The 15,494-nt window shown below is 35.4% G+C and overlaps 2 protein-coding genes across 2 annotated transcripts in view; both read left to right on the top strand.

Moving 5' to 3' along the window:
* LOC129790123 (WD repeat-containing protein 19) overlaps positions 1 to 15,494 on the top strand; it is an 829,031-nt gene that overhangs the window by 696,900 nt on the left and 116,637 nt on the right. The gene's annotated exons all lie outside the window — the stretch shown is intronic.
* The window catches only part of LOC129790261 (T-box protein H15), a 46,194-nt gene that overhangs the window by 21,123 nt on the left and 9,577 nt on the right, over positions 1 to 15,494 (top strand). Inside the window, exon 5 of the mRNA XM_055827698.1 lies at positions 11,605 to 11,890. Within this exon, the coding sequence (XP_055683673.1) occupies positions 11,605 to 11,890 (286 nt within the window). The remainder of the gene's footprint in view (positions 1 to 11,604; positions 11,891 to 15,494) is intronic.

Here is a 15,494-nt window from a genome sequence, read left to right as displayed (position 1 = left end):
TCCGCAAATGGATCACCATCAATCTCACCGCAGTAGCCCCACCACAAGAAATAGGTAGCTAAATGCCTGAACGTTGCGTTTCAGCACATCACATCTCCAAAGAAAATCTCCATCCAACTTAATTGGGTGAATTTTTTTTTGGCAATTTACTTGTAACAAACATAAAATATTTTCCTCACTATGCTGCTATATTTCTCCGGATGATGTCTTAAATGCGCTAAAACATCTCAAACAATAATCTCAATGGTTCGGTGGGTCGTCCCCCACCCTCCCATCTGTAGAAAAAAGCCGCGTGAACACAACAAAGAATGAGAAAAATAAAGGTAAAACATCGTATTTCACCGTGGCCCACGAGCAAAAGTACTGAAAAATGTTTTTAAAAAGAATTTTCACCAAAAAATTACGTTACATTCTGAACGAAAGATCTCACACAGAGCGTTATTTATGATGACCAAAATAATATTCGTAGCAAATTCATAATTTTTATTTTTTGTACCTCACTATCTCCCACCATATTCGTAATAGACAAGTTTCACATGTAATTTGTTAATAGAACAACTGAATTTAATTTCGATAGAAACCCCTGATAATTGAAATTTATATCCAAATACCATCCGCTGCTTTATGCTTCTCTTTTGGCTGCTTTTTTGTTGTTGTTATGTATGTATCGGTGGTGCCACCGCGAACAAGCATACGCAGAAATTGTGGTGAAGTGTTTTGGAGCCAATGAGCACGGTGGGTTTTATTGTTAGGCCGTCTAGAGTGGCTAATTTTGATCATTTGAATATGTTTAGTGTTTTTTATGAAACTAATCTGCATATGCATAGCAATAATCATAATAAATGAATGCATAAATATACGACGGCAGTTTAAGGTGCTTTTATTACACGATATTCTCGACGAAAAGAAATGCGAGAACTGGAAGAGATCAACTGTTCTCGTCTTACCAAGGAAGATCCCAAAAGGCGCACGCGGACTACAAAACTCCCCTCTGGGGGGCTCAGTTGATCGTACAGAGAAGAAAGTAACTGAGATGTCGATTTTTCTCTTCGTCTTTTCAACAAAAGAATATTGATTTGGATTTAAAAAGTTATGAGATACTTTATGGGGAGACATTTCTGAAAGTTAACTGATTCTTTCATTTTATTGTATTCAAGAAAGTGCGAAGAAATGAGTTTAGTCACTGTTGTATGGAGGATTAAAAATGAAAGAAGAAATCCCCAGAAGAAACTTCTTAGGTTCCTTTCTTAGGGGAACATCCAAAAGATTTGCTTAAAAATATTAATATTGACGTCATCATTGTGATTATGATCTGTTTTAATTCATAATACTTAAAATAACTAAGCTCATTATCAGATATATTTGAATTTAACATTCAACTCTCTTGAGTTTTATCCTAAAGATTTATTTAATTTGAAAAGCTGAAATAATGACGTCAAAAATTAAATTTTCTTAAATTTAAATTTTCTATTTAAAAAAATTTAAATTTTTAAACCCCTAAGGTGGAAAATTAATGAAAAACCACAGAGATTCTTTTTTGTTACCATCAACCTTCATTCACCTTCAAGATGGGTGACATAATATTACATACATGTGGGCGGGAAGGGATGGAAAAGTTATGTTTGCGTGTTGAAGAATAAACACAGCAATTTCCAATGTGCACACATTTTTGACGGTTTATTTAAACTTCGTGTTACAAAATTGATTGGCAACATTGGTGGTGGTTGGAAAACCAATGCCATTTCCTCATTTTCGCGTGTGCAAACGCGGGGGTTGTCGATTGATTGGGGGGTAGCACACAGAGCCTCTATGTAACATTTGTTGAGGGTGGGGGAGGAGTGTGAAAGAAAGCCAGAAATTTATGTTTGGCGGTTGAATTGTCGAGGAGTTTCAAATTACATCGCGAACGTTTCATTAATGTATGCACGGGGATTTCCTAAATCACCGCGACAAGTCATCACGCTATTTGTGGGGTCAGGCGCAACGGGGCGCCAACGGCGGCACTTTTTAGCCACCCCTCTCCCAAAAGCAAACCATCCATCTTCGTTGGCAAGTAATGAGGTGTGATTTTTTTCACGAGAGCACTCCATTTTTTTTTCTCTTTACCACCCAAAGTCACTGCTCCAATTTACATACATCACAGGGTAGGTGATGAGTGGGCTGGGGGTAGGGGGTTTGGGGTCAAAGGAGCCTCCTCCACCTCGCCTCTGATATCAACCTTCAACGCGTTGGAAATAGAATGAAAATGAATTGCAGTAAATCTTAACGCTGTGTTGATTTTCTATCCGTTAAACTTTAAAAATTTAACCGTTAATTTGTTTAGTTTGAAAGTGAAATGAGGTTAGGTTTTAGCAATCAAAGGACGCTGCTAAGACGCGCAAGTTTTGATTCAATGCAAATAGTTGCAAATCTTCGAAAATATCCATTAGATTGCAATTAGCCAACAAAGGAATTTGTAGTGTTGCGGGAATTAGCTAAGAGAATACCAAACTCCGTCGCCGTTGTACATAATAAATTTGCGCTATTCATGCTGAGCACCCATAATTCCGTTAATAGACTCTATGTTTGATAATTTCGGTGTGTATTCACCTTTGTTATTCGCCTTCAAGTTCGCCTTTCCAAAAAATTGAGGGTATTAATATCATCAGGAGGCACATAGAGTGGCATGATTAGACAAAAAATTAGCTATTTTGACATATTTATGAACCTTTTCTCCCTTCATTTCTCCAAAATAAAATTCAATGTGAAAACAGTCATGTCCTTAATGTATTTTTTGTGTGTTTAAAAGAAAGAAGAAAAAAACGTTCAGGATGACATATGTGGACGTTTTCCACGGATGAATGGTAATTTTGGCTTTATATTTGGAAGTTTCATCTCACAGAACGCACCCGCACCCTCTATCCCAGGTGGGTTTTGCAATTAATTCAAGTAAAGCACAAGAGGTAAGTTTATCAGTGTATTTGGGTGTTGTATTTATGGCGAAAACCACGGGAGGGAGCGAGGAAGTGATTGCCAACACCACACCTCATTGTGTGATGATAATTTATACAATCGTTAACCCTTGACAGATTACACAAAACCCCATCCTTACGCGGTATGTTACCACCCACTGACGCAATACGTCATTCATTTGTCTTCCTGGAGGTGCCATCGTGTGAAGATATGGGAATGAGGGCCTATAGCACCCGTATTATATGTAGGTACTCTCTCTCTCTCTCACACACACTTGGGCCCAACCATTGTATGTGGTGATTGAGTTGAGAACCCCATTTAATACATTTTACCTCCATTACTTGTTCTTGAAATCGCACCCTCCATTTTACAATGATTTTCATCTGCTTTATCTGATTTCGCTGAGTATATCACGCCCAAGTGACAGCACATACCGTCACGCCATGATGGCATAAGGGGTTGGAGAAGTAAAGGAAGGAACATTGAGAAGATCCTATATGTTTGGATACATTTAAAACATATTTCGCCTTTGGCACACAACCCCTCTTTCCAAAAATTATTATTATCAAACCAACCTGGTTGCTTGTGATGAGCTTCGCATCCCCCATGCGGATTAATACGAGACGCACGCGTTGAATTGTCGAAATTAACAGAAAAATGGGGTTGCCATTGTGTGATGGCAGTAATACGCAGCCTAACGCGTTTACCCGTCACTCAGGGACGTAGCCAGGGAGGGTATTTGGGTGTCTGTCTAAGCATCCCCTAGAAGTTCAGACAGCTTAACTTTTATGTTTAAAAAAGTGGGTTTTCAAACTAATTAAAAATGTCAAAAATATTTATAAAAAACGAGACGTTAAACATTGAATAAAATGTCAAACTTTAAACAAAACATCAAACGTTAAACAACACGTCAGACGTTAGAAAAGAAAAGTCAAATTAATTAAAAATATGAAAGATTTTTTTTCAAATCTTTGAATAATTTGAACATTGAATGGAATAGTAAAATATAAACGTAAAATGTTTGAAAAGAAACATTAAAAGTTAGAAACAAAATAAAGTTGTACGTTAAAACAGACTACGGAAATGTCTGACAAAAAATTTAGACAAACACTACAAGAGACATCAAACGTTAGAAAATAAACGTCAAGTGTTAGAATAAATGACGAATGTTAAAACAAGTGTTAAAGAAATATCAAACACTACAGAAAAAAAACCTTCAACATTAGAGAATAAACGTCAATTGACGAGAAAGAAAACTATTACAAACATTAGACATCAATTTTCAAACGTTAGAAAAATCTGTTAATTAAATAAAAAAAACAAATATTTCTAAAAACATCCCCTTGAAGAGATTTCTGGCTGCACCTCTGCCGTCACTCCCGAGTCTTCCGCATGTGGATGACCTACCACCGCCATTGTACGCGATGGTGATATGCCAAAAGATACATACCGGCAAATTGATTAGTGTTTTGTGTGGCCGTGACAAGAATATAAGGGAAGACAATATGAACCCAAAAAGTGACTGACATCTTGGCTTCTAATATTTTTCACACTGATTTTACCACATAATTCGCCAAACCTTATTCAGCCGCTCATCCCACCCTCCCTACACCTAACTGACATTTAACTGACAGTTCACACAATTTTTTCTGTCGGCTGCCACAAAAAAAGCCAAAGTATCTCTGCATTATTCAGAGCAAACGATGGGCTCACATCAAATATTCATCAAGGGTGGGTGAGTATAATGTTTCGTGATAATTGGCTTTTATTATTCTCGACATTTTATAACAAAAAAACAACAAGCAAATTTATTTTTGCGCGCTAACTCAATTGCCAAATGTGACAGAAAAATTTTGGAATAATTCGTAATTTTATTATTGGTCCGTGTTGCAAGCTTATTTTTTTGACACGAGGTGGGGTGGCGTACGGCGTGGGGGTGGCTTTGCGTTCCACGCCATATTTATGCAGTATTCATGGGTTTCAGTGTCAATTTTTATCTTATATAATTTTTCTAGTTGACTTTTAATTGAATTTCCTCGGCACGACAACCGGTAGTCAAAATGGATGGGTTAATTAGGATTTCAGCTACTACATAGCACACCAGAGAATCCCCCGTCATATTTAAGAGATGATTGGGGTTTTCGTGACAAAATGTGCAAATCATTTCCCACTCTAATGTTAAAATAAATGAATGAATGAGTCCCAAAGAGTGAATGAAAACTTTTGAATGATGATTAAGTGGAAGTATAGTAAGGAGAAAAAAAGTCTATGTGGGGGCCTTTCCATCTATTAAGCATTTATTAATACCTCCCCGAAAGGAGAAAAACTATCATGGGTTTGCGTTGTACCCATAGCAGTTTAATGGAAGATGGTGAAAGAAGTGGATGACTTTATGCAAGTCACGTCACAATCACTTGTCACAATATTTGAAGGTGCTGCGGATGAAGGGGCTATTGTTTCACAGAGACGCTATGTTAGTTTTCTTAGCCTATAATTACGTTCTGGGCATTTAATTAAATTCCTATCTAAGTTTTTTTTTCTCTCAATTTTTCGAGAAATTCAACGCCATAAGAGAGCAATTTGTTAAAATAAACAGAAGGAATTGTTGTGTGACATTCTCGGAGCTGCAAAGGTAAAAAAAAATGTCTGCGTAATGTAATTAAGTCAAGCCATATGCCGCCTTCTCATCAATGTTTTCTGGTCATCCCAAGATCGATTTTCTTCTTAATTTATGTTAAATTGTGCCATTTGACTGAGCACCCAGATCCGTATAACCTACATTACGATCTTTGCATTCTCAGACACGTGTCCTTAGTTTTTTTCTGTCTTGCAAACAATCAGGGTCTTCTCCCTTTGCAATCTTCTTCTTCTTCTTGACATTGATGTCCAATCAACGTCACTGTGACAGCCTATATCTGGCACACAATCCCATACCGCATGCTCCCTTCAATGTCTTTAAGCTCATCTGGAACGATGGAAGTGTGGATGATGCCAAAAAGGTGGAGCGTCTACCCCAATAAAGAGTCTGGGGTTAGTGCAAAAAGGGGGAGATTGTACATATATGTATGTATATTTGAAAGGGGGAGCGAAACAGGTGGTTGCCATAGTTACTCCAAATAAATTCCGGTGTGTCTCGGAGGCCACAGAACTCCTCCAATGTGGGTCGAAAATCGGATAATATGGTGCGCTCACTTAATGTATTTAGTGTCAGACGGGCTACCAAATGATGTCAAGAATTTAAACAAATTACTACCTCCGTGGGTCTATCAAAAAATTGAGCATACACTGTCGATCTTAATTAATATTCACATCAATTGCATGTTACCCCAATATACCTTTCCCTCTCAATATTCCTCTTTTGAATTTTTCAATGGGATTAATACTTATACATAATATATAGTAGGGGCAATTACGAAGCAATTTCTCAGTGGAAAAAACCTTGTTCAGAACATTCCACCAAATTCCTCCTTAACACATGGAGGACCCAACATTTGGCACAACGCGGAGGATCAAATTGGTAATAACTACCAGCTGATAAAATATGTTCAATAATTAATTATTAATCAGTTTATTAAGCAAGGATCGAAAGTTTCACTAATCCTTAATCTTCTTCAAGCATTCCTACACTTAATTACTAAATATTTAATTGAGAAAAGCGTCAGTGAAAAAAAATTGCGTAGAATCGATGCAAAATTGCCAATTCAAACGACCTTTTTGGCTGCAGTTTTGCTTAATTTATTATTGCGCCTAAATCATCACAAACTTTGATTCTTAAAGTAACTTTTTAGTCATTTCCGGCAATAAAATTAGTCCACATTAATTATTTTTGACTGAGGAAAAGTGAACAAGAGTACTTTATTTGGGAAATATGGCGAAACATAACCTCAAAACAATGGCTAAAATGTATGGGATTTTGACTGGTAGTTATTACCAATTTCATCCTCCGCGTTGGATTCTGACTTTGACCTCAATTATCTTCCAAAATGAAAGCTTTTCTCGGGATTTTCTTTCTGCTATCTTAAAGTAATTAAAATTCCCTACACATAGATGCTAAATTCATCGAGATAGGTCCAATAGATTTTATTCTGTGACGATTTTAAGGTTCCAATTGGTAGCAAGTACCAGTAAAGTCCTCCGAGTGTTAAAGAAAAATGCCTATTTTTAATCCTTTTTTTTTTCAAACCATAACAAAACACTTCAAAATCTGACAATGCGAATTCCTAAAAATTAGCTTTTGTCCAAAATAATAATAAAGATATTTAGTGCAGCACATTCATGTTTGTGCTCATGTGGAAAAGGTGTTAAACTAAATTACCTAATTATGGTGAAATTGCACGGTTAATGGACATTTACAGAGCGCTCTGCATAACAATTCGCTTGAATATTTTTATATACACACAACATCGAGTCTTTTTGCAAATATTTAGACAATAAGTCTGCAAAGTTTTGCCCTCCAAAAAGGGCATGTTTTCAAGAAGGAAAGTCTTTATATTGCACGATGTATTATGCGTTCCTGTGGTATACATTCATAATGATTATAATTACAAACTGCTTATTTTGCAACATAAAAAAATGTGCAAAAAGGGGTACTTGCGCTGTGCTAAGGAATGGCAGGATAATTTCCATAAAGAACTTTATGTACATAATAGTAATTTTTCAAGGACATTCTCAAATTTATTTGTTGTTTAACCCTTAAGACAGTTTATTTTTTGTAAACCTTTAAGGAACGTAAAGAATTCTACGGGTTTAATGAATTTAAAATTATTTTTAAGGGGTTCCTTTAAACTTTAAGATATTTTTTTTCGTCCTTTAAATCCTATGAGTCCTTTGAGAGGTCCTTTTTGTGATCGTAAAATGTACAAAAACTATCATTCTACAGTCTTAGATTATTTAAGCTTAAGAGTTAGATGGCATTGTCAACAACGAGCTAAGTATAATTCATTCCATCGATCCTTAAGGGCCTAATGTATCCACTAGAACATTAAAATTTTTTTATACTTCTTCCGTAGATATAACGGATTTTATTACGTCATTAAGGGATATTTTTTTTAAATCTATTCAAAGAACAAAAAGTATAGCTACAAGGGATACGAAAAAAAGATGATATTTTTCTACGCGTTTTCTACACAGAGTCCCATTAACCCGGCGGACCCGCGGGACTCGCGCAGGAGCCCAGCTAGACCCTTGACACAAATGCAAGCACATTGACAAAGCCATTAAATCTCAGTAGCCGTAAGCACTCAATCGCAATCTAAATTTTCACACCATATTGTGCACAATATATTATTTTTCAACACCACTAAAAGAGCGTGTACAACAAAGTGAAAAGTGGTGTATAAATATTAATAACTTTTCACTCTGGCCTGAAGAGCCATTGTACATATATATGAATTCATTTTCAGCACTTTCCGGCTACCATTTTATGTGCATCAGCATAAAATTTTTTTTGTATAATTCTTATCTTAAGTTGGAATCGTAAAAATTTTTCGATTACACCACCAACTCCTTTTGCCATAAATGTCCTCAAGTGAGATGATTAATGTTTTTGGTCTAATAAACTCAACATATTTTCTTTATTATATATCCCACATTCTTTCTTGCTCGCACCCGTACTTGGTGATAGTGTATGCACTCTGTCGGTAATAGCCCATAATTCATTATTAAGCACAAACTGAAAACCTTCAGAATTCCAAAATGGACGTTATATACTGAAGATTTTGAACTAATTTATTGTCTCCTGGAGATGTGAAGAGAAGGGCGCGAAAATCCGACGTGATAACAACTGATTGATTTATCGGATCCATACCAAGACTACATTGCTACCATACCTCGTGTACCCCATATAGCCCTCTAATGTCGTTAAATGCCACGATGCAATACCACAATAAACAATAAAAGACAATTAGTCTACAAAAAAAAAGAAGAAATCATAAACGAGACCCGTTTGTATGTTGAAATGGCTGCAAACACCCTGTTCTCAGCACATTAAGAAGTGTGCGCGGAGAAGCCGAAAGAGACCAAAAGGAGTTTTAATGAAAAAAAGAACCGAACATGTTCGCAACTTTGGTACGATGGTCAGATAAGCTTTTCTGTATGTATATTAAATGGAGGAAATGACTGTTGTACTATTTCATACACACGTTTTATAATAAAAATTCATATCCAGCATTATTTTCTTCGGTGAACATTACATTAATTATGCGGCCAAGTAGTTAATCGCAGCGAACAAAATGACTTGCCAGTATTATAATTCTTTTTTTTCTCTTCCCATTTTTTTCAAATTCCACACACATCATCGAATACCTCCCAGAGTACAGTCCATATATATGGCAAAATAATAAAATTCCTCCCCGACTTTAGTAAAACTTTTTTGTGTGTAAGAGCATTTTTGGAATATTGTTATGCCCATTGTTAGCTCAATGTGATCGTTTTTGGCTTGAGACGGCATATTTTAGTACTCTGGATTTGAATTTACCTTCCATAGCATTCATTTGAATTATTTTATTACATTTTTTATGGATTTTGTGGTGTATTTGAGGTAAATTTTGACGTTTACCCAGCCGGACTTGTCAGAATTATTTCTTTGATAAAGAATTTAGGGATAAATTCTCATAAAATGTTCGTCTTCAATCAAAAAAAAAAATTAAATATTTCAGTTTGAAAAATATTACTCAGGAGCGTAGCTAGAAATCTATTAAATTACGTGTTTTGAGATTTTTTTCAAATAAGGACTTAAAAAATGATTTAAAAAAATTATTTGACATTTCTTTATAAACGTTAGATTTTTTTTTTAGAATTTTGATGACATTTTTATAGTGTTTGACGTTTCTTTCATATCAAATTTGAACTTGATCAATTCTCCTTGATTATTAACCGAATTTCATTACAATCGGCTAAGCCGTTTTGCAAAACTACACTTGCTAGAGACAGACTAAGATTTTCTTTTATATTTTAAATTGAAAATGACAGTTAAAAATAGATTTGACAGTTAAATGCTTAAAAGAAAATTAAATGTCACAAAAACACCCAGCAGGCATGCTCTTAAAAATATATAGACTCATCGTTCACGAATAGGCCACAAATAGCAATATTTATACCAAGTAAAAAACCGAAAGATTATTCTCACATTAAACATCAAGGATTTATGCATTCACCAGCTTTTACAAATGAAACATGACTACTCCCTTCTAAAGACCATCATTATGCGTGGTTTTATGACCAAACTATTTGACTTTTGTCATAACGTTTGTTTATTAAATTCACATGATTTGCATTTTATGATGTTGTACACCATTTGTCTGGAGATTTCTTTTTTTTAATACGCTGTGTTTTTTCGTCTAAAGACCTTTTTCTTTTTACGATGTAGTAACATGATCACATTGTCCTATCGCACAAAAATCAACGTCTCCTCTTGTGACCACTAAATGATTGAATATACGGTGGAGATTGACTGACATTTTAGGAATTTCGAGTCATGAAATATATTGTTGCCACACTGGAAGCCGGAGGACATCGTGTAAATGTCAAAATATCAGCGAATTCCCATTTAATTTCATGTCAAGTGGTACTTTATACACTTCTGTAATTTGTAGCTCTTTCTCATTCCTTTTTTTTATACCTCTTCTCTCTTTTTTTTTACCTTTCCCCGTTCGGCCACACCAAAATGTATATGGTCGTAAATAATTCTATGTGATGTAATTAACATGAGCGATTTAGTTTTTTGATATTCCTGCGTTGAAATTCGCAACTCTACACCTTTGTATGAAATTCACGTGACTCCAAATTGCCGCACATTGGTAGCAATTTCCACCCCCACAAGTGCTTATACGGTAGTCAATATATAGGCCTTGTGAATATATGGAGGAATACCAAATTATTCTGCTATTGCTTGAGCTTCGAAAATGATTTGCTGGGGAAGTCGAAAAAAAAGTAAAAGAAAAAAAAACAGCCAAATGAACCAACGCCCACGCAATTCCACCCAAAAACACAAACACACACATAGGTGAGGTGAGGTGGGAAGGAGGAGTATGGGCGCATGTGAAATATTTCATCGCTCGACCATTTTTTGAAAAATGTACGTCCACAGGTTTTCGAATTAACGAAAGAGAAAAAACCACCTTTTGATGAATTGAGTTGACAGTTATTTCCTGCCGCCATTTTTATTGCGTGTTATCGCGATCTTGCGGACCTCTCTATTTTCTCGCTCACTCGCATTCTCGGGGCGAAAGAAAATAAAACGCCAGAATAAGTATTTCAAGAACTCTGCCGACTCTCCACATTATATGTATACGTAATTTGGAAGTTACACATTTCACCTTAATGTGATTATGTCATAGCTCCCGAGAGTGACAGGGCGGACATTTTCAGCTGGGGAGAAAATTGACCCAATTTTCCCCCCTTTTTTAATACCACCAAATCACGAAATAGTCAAAAGAAGTACTACAGCAACAAGAATCTCACATGAAAAGCTTTCTCAAGTGAGAGAATATTGAAATTTTAGCATTAAAGCCAATAAGAATTAGAATCTCTTACGAGTACTGATAAAATATCAATACTGTGGGGATTCTTGTTTAGAGAACATTTGTCAATTTTTTAGATGTTTGAACATGCAGCAGAATGACGTTTAATTGTGGTCCTATCTTACAATTGCAGGCGGATGTTCCCCACACTGAGGGTGTCCTTCAGTGGTCCGCTGCGCCAGGCACAGCCCGCCGACCGGTACGCGGTCCTCCTGGACATTATTGCCGTGGACTGCCGGAGGTATCGCTATGCATATCACAGATCGTCGTGGCTTGTGGCTGGAAAAGCAGATCCACCACCACCGCCACGACTCTACGCTCATCCCGACAGCCCCATAAGCGCTGAAGCTCTCCGCAAGCAGGTTGTTTCATTCGAGAAGGTTAAGCTCACCAACAATGAAATGGACAAAAATGGACAAGTGAGTTTATTTTCCTTTCCCTTAAAAAACATTTAAGATTTCAAAAATATGTTTAAATATAAAAGAAATATTTTTAAAAACATTCATATACGAGTACCAATTTTTTATAACATACGTATGCGATACTTATTTTAAAACTTTAGTATATCTATTAAGAAAACTTGAAAATGGTATAAATTTCAAAATTCCGTATCTTTTGCTTGCTTTTAGCCTTTGCGACATTCTACACAACAGAAATTAGCAAAGGTTAGTCATTAATTTTCAATTTTTTTTTTTTCTTTAATATAAAACGCGTATGATATTTAGATGGCGTAATTAATGTATAAAATTAGTATTTATCCAAATTTATCGAGTAATAAAATGATAATTGAATGTCTTTAAAATTATCAAGAGACCAGATACTAAAACAGCACCAATTAAAAGCAAATTAAATTAAATTTTATTATCGTCCCGGCTGACACACTTTTGTACATTTTTTTACGTTATAACTTTTTAAGAATCTTAATCTGTTCAGGATGCTCAGGATTAAAAAATAAATAAATAAAATGGATAAAATGAAAAATTGAGTGGTGCTTCGCATAACGTCTTTTTCAATTTCTTTTTGAGTTTTTGAGATTTCTAATTTTTTGACGATTTTTGTTTATTAGCCATAGATGTTATTAATTAACTCACTTAATTGAATTAGTTCCCGTTTCTCGCATCCTGGAAAAATCCTAAATTGGCTCAAGATCATCAGACTCAACATAAAAATTGAAAAAGACTTAATGTGAAAATTTTCAAAAGAATTTTCTTCTCTCATCTTATTCTTTTCTTAATAGAAAAATATTCCTCCCCTATTTTTTTCTAAAGTTTCCCTCTTCAATATTCCATTATTTTGTGGAAAAATTTCCCCCTTGAGAGACATTTCTTTGCATTTTTGCAAATGCAATCCCATTCATTTTTCCAATTCTACAAATGAGGCGTATATTTTTGCCATACTTTTACTGGGAAATTGCAAGAAAGAACCGGGCTTAGTAGAAAGAGATCATCTTAAAATTTATGTTTGGCCATTTTGTGTGAAATTTGAGGTGAAAAATGAAAGAAAATACCTGCAGCCATTGTGCAAGCTGAAAAATTGCGGCGCAGAGATAAAATCCAAATTAAAATGAAAAAAGTTGAAGCATTTTATTAAATTGCTTTTCGGTGAAGCGAGAGAGAAGGTTCATCACTGTGAGGTGTACAAAATGCAGTGAAAATGTCCCTGGAAAAGACAGTGCCAACACAGAAGGTGTCTTAATTGGCATGTCGCTCTCCAAAGTGACTTCATCACGTTTCAAAAAGCTGCGTTTTTGCGCGACCATGAGGGGAATTTATTTATTTTGTATGGGATACCGTCTGTGATAATGATGATGACTATAAAAATCAGTGGTGGGATAGTTTTTGCTGTCATTAACACCTAATTGGCGGATATAATACACCCGGCGTCAGCTCTGGGTGCGAGCCTCTCAATAGAGGTTGAATGAGGAGCTATACACCGCCACACACATCTCATGCTCCTCCGCAAATGCAAACACCTCGGAGGTTTCCCATGAAGAATCATTTTTATGTTTGGAAGACATACGCTGCTGCATAAAGTTGGAGTATATAAAATTCAAAGCTGGTCGGACTCCCACGTCGTCCAGAGTGGCTTTTATTAGGATAAATATTATTTCACACGAGAGAGGCCAACCTCGTCTTTTTTTTAACCCCTTTTTCCCAACACTTGCTGTTAATAATAATTTTTATTTTTGTCCATTTATCAAAAGATCCCCTATTCAACCACCTTCCTTTTAGGCTTTGTTCAACCACATGGCTATGTCGCACATGGGGACTTGCAGAGGAGAAATGTGACTCCCCATTGAGTCAAAGTCAAGTGATATTCAAAACTTATATAGATTTTACCTCTCTATATTGGAATGCGCCCTCCTACCCCGGGGTTCCCTCTCAATCTCCTCTCGTGCTATATGTTGAGAAAAATTGTCACTCGTAAAATTGAAAAGCTATATTACATGAGGCTGGAGCCGAAGCAATTTAGCCGGCTGATCTTTCTTCTTAAGATTTTTCTTTTCAATATTTTTTTTAGAATATTTTTTTATTTAGAACAGAAGTGTTTTCCCGGCGTATGGCGACAATAATGATTTTCCGGGTTTTTCGTCGGTAAAGTAGGGATTTTTCACCCAGAAAAACTCATGTTTTCCAGAGCTTTCGACTCCGTTCGGAGCCTTCTTCAGTAGCTACAGAGAGAAGGAATTTATTTACAAACATTTTCTACAAAAACAAGACAATTTTCCACTCAATCAAGCGTGGGGAAATTGTCTTGTTTTTGTAGAAAATGTTTGTAAATAAATTTTTTCTTCTCTCTGTAGCCACTGAAGAAGGCTCCGAACGGTGCCGAAAGCTCTGGAAAACGTGAGTTTTTCTGGGTGAGAAACCCCCATTTAACCGACAGAAAACCCGGAAAATCATTAGTTTCTTCTTAGTATTTTTGTTTTGAAGATTTTTTAAAGAATATTTTTACTTATTTTTCATGACTTTAATGAGAAAATTCTATGTTAAAATTTAGCAAAAAAAAAATTAAATCGATTTTACATGAAAAAGTACATTGAAATCACACACCGCCTTTATTAGCCCCTCGGCGCACACCTTGTGCACAACATAATATGTGGTCTAGGAGAAAAGTATTATATGTATGGGAATGTGTGTCCAACCGGTCTTTTTCTCGCCACCACTCATATTTATAGAGTCATTCAATTTTTAATCGTAAGCTTCTAAATATTCTCCTTTTTGTTGAGATTTATTCACAAAGTGCCCAAGATATTGGAATTTAATATTCCAGCAAAAGATGTTTGGTTTAAAACATATAAATTTCACACTCTGCTGAAAAAAAAACGTAAATTTTTCAATATAATATTTCACTGAATCACAGTACAAATTTATTTCATCATTAATGTGTCATTCTTTGGTGTACTTTCACGAATGCCAGACACTAAAAAACAATCATGTTTTATAGACAAATAATTCGCAATGTGTCCCCTATGTGAGAGTCGCGCACGTTTGTCCACCAGCTTGATGGGGGGTTGGAGGGGAATTTATAGCGATTTTAATGACACGAAATACACATCTTAATGGCGAAATAAATACAGAATAATCGCCATTTTACTCATCCGAAAAACGCAATGTTTTGTTTATAAACCAAAATCGATAGCGTTCAATTTGCAATTTTCCTCCTGTTCGCCACTTTGCGCGTCCATCGTCGTATTTTGTGCCCTTCCTTCGACCGCAAAATGCTAGAAAGGAAAGCAATTTTGCAAAAAAAAAAACAGTTTCGTTCAAAAGTGGGAAAAGTTTAATTTTCCTTTTCTGTTTTTTTTAGAATTCTTTTTTAAAGATAAAAATCTGTTTTACCAATTTATTTAATTTATTGAATGTTTTTTTTTTACATTTTTTTTTATTTTTAAAATAAGGATAAAGATTTAATTGAAAGAAGTAGAGTAAGAAATCATATATGAAAAAGGACTTTATTCATATTGAGACTATATTATTTGATATCATTAAAAAAATAAAAACAAATATTAAAATTATTCAA

The sequence above is a fragment of the Lutzomyia longipalpis genome, chromosome 2 (genome assembly GCF_024334085.1).
Source record: "Lutzomyia longipalpis isolate SR_M1_2022 chromosome 2, ASM2433408v1".
NCBI classification, from domain to species: Eukaryota; Metazoa; Arthropoda; class Insecta; order Diptera; family Psychodidae; genus Lutzomyia; species Lutzomyia longipalpis.
Note: the sequence above shows the minus strand (reverse complement) of the source record. Positions and strands in the feature narration are given on the sequence as shown.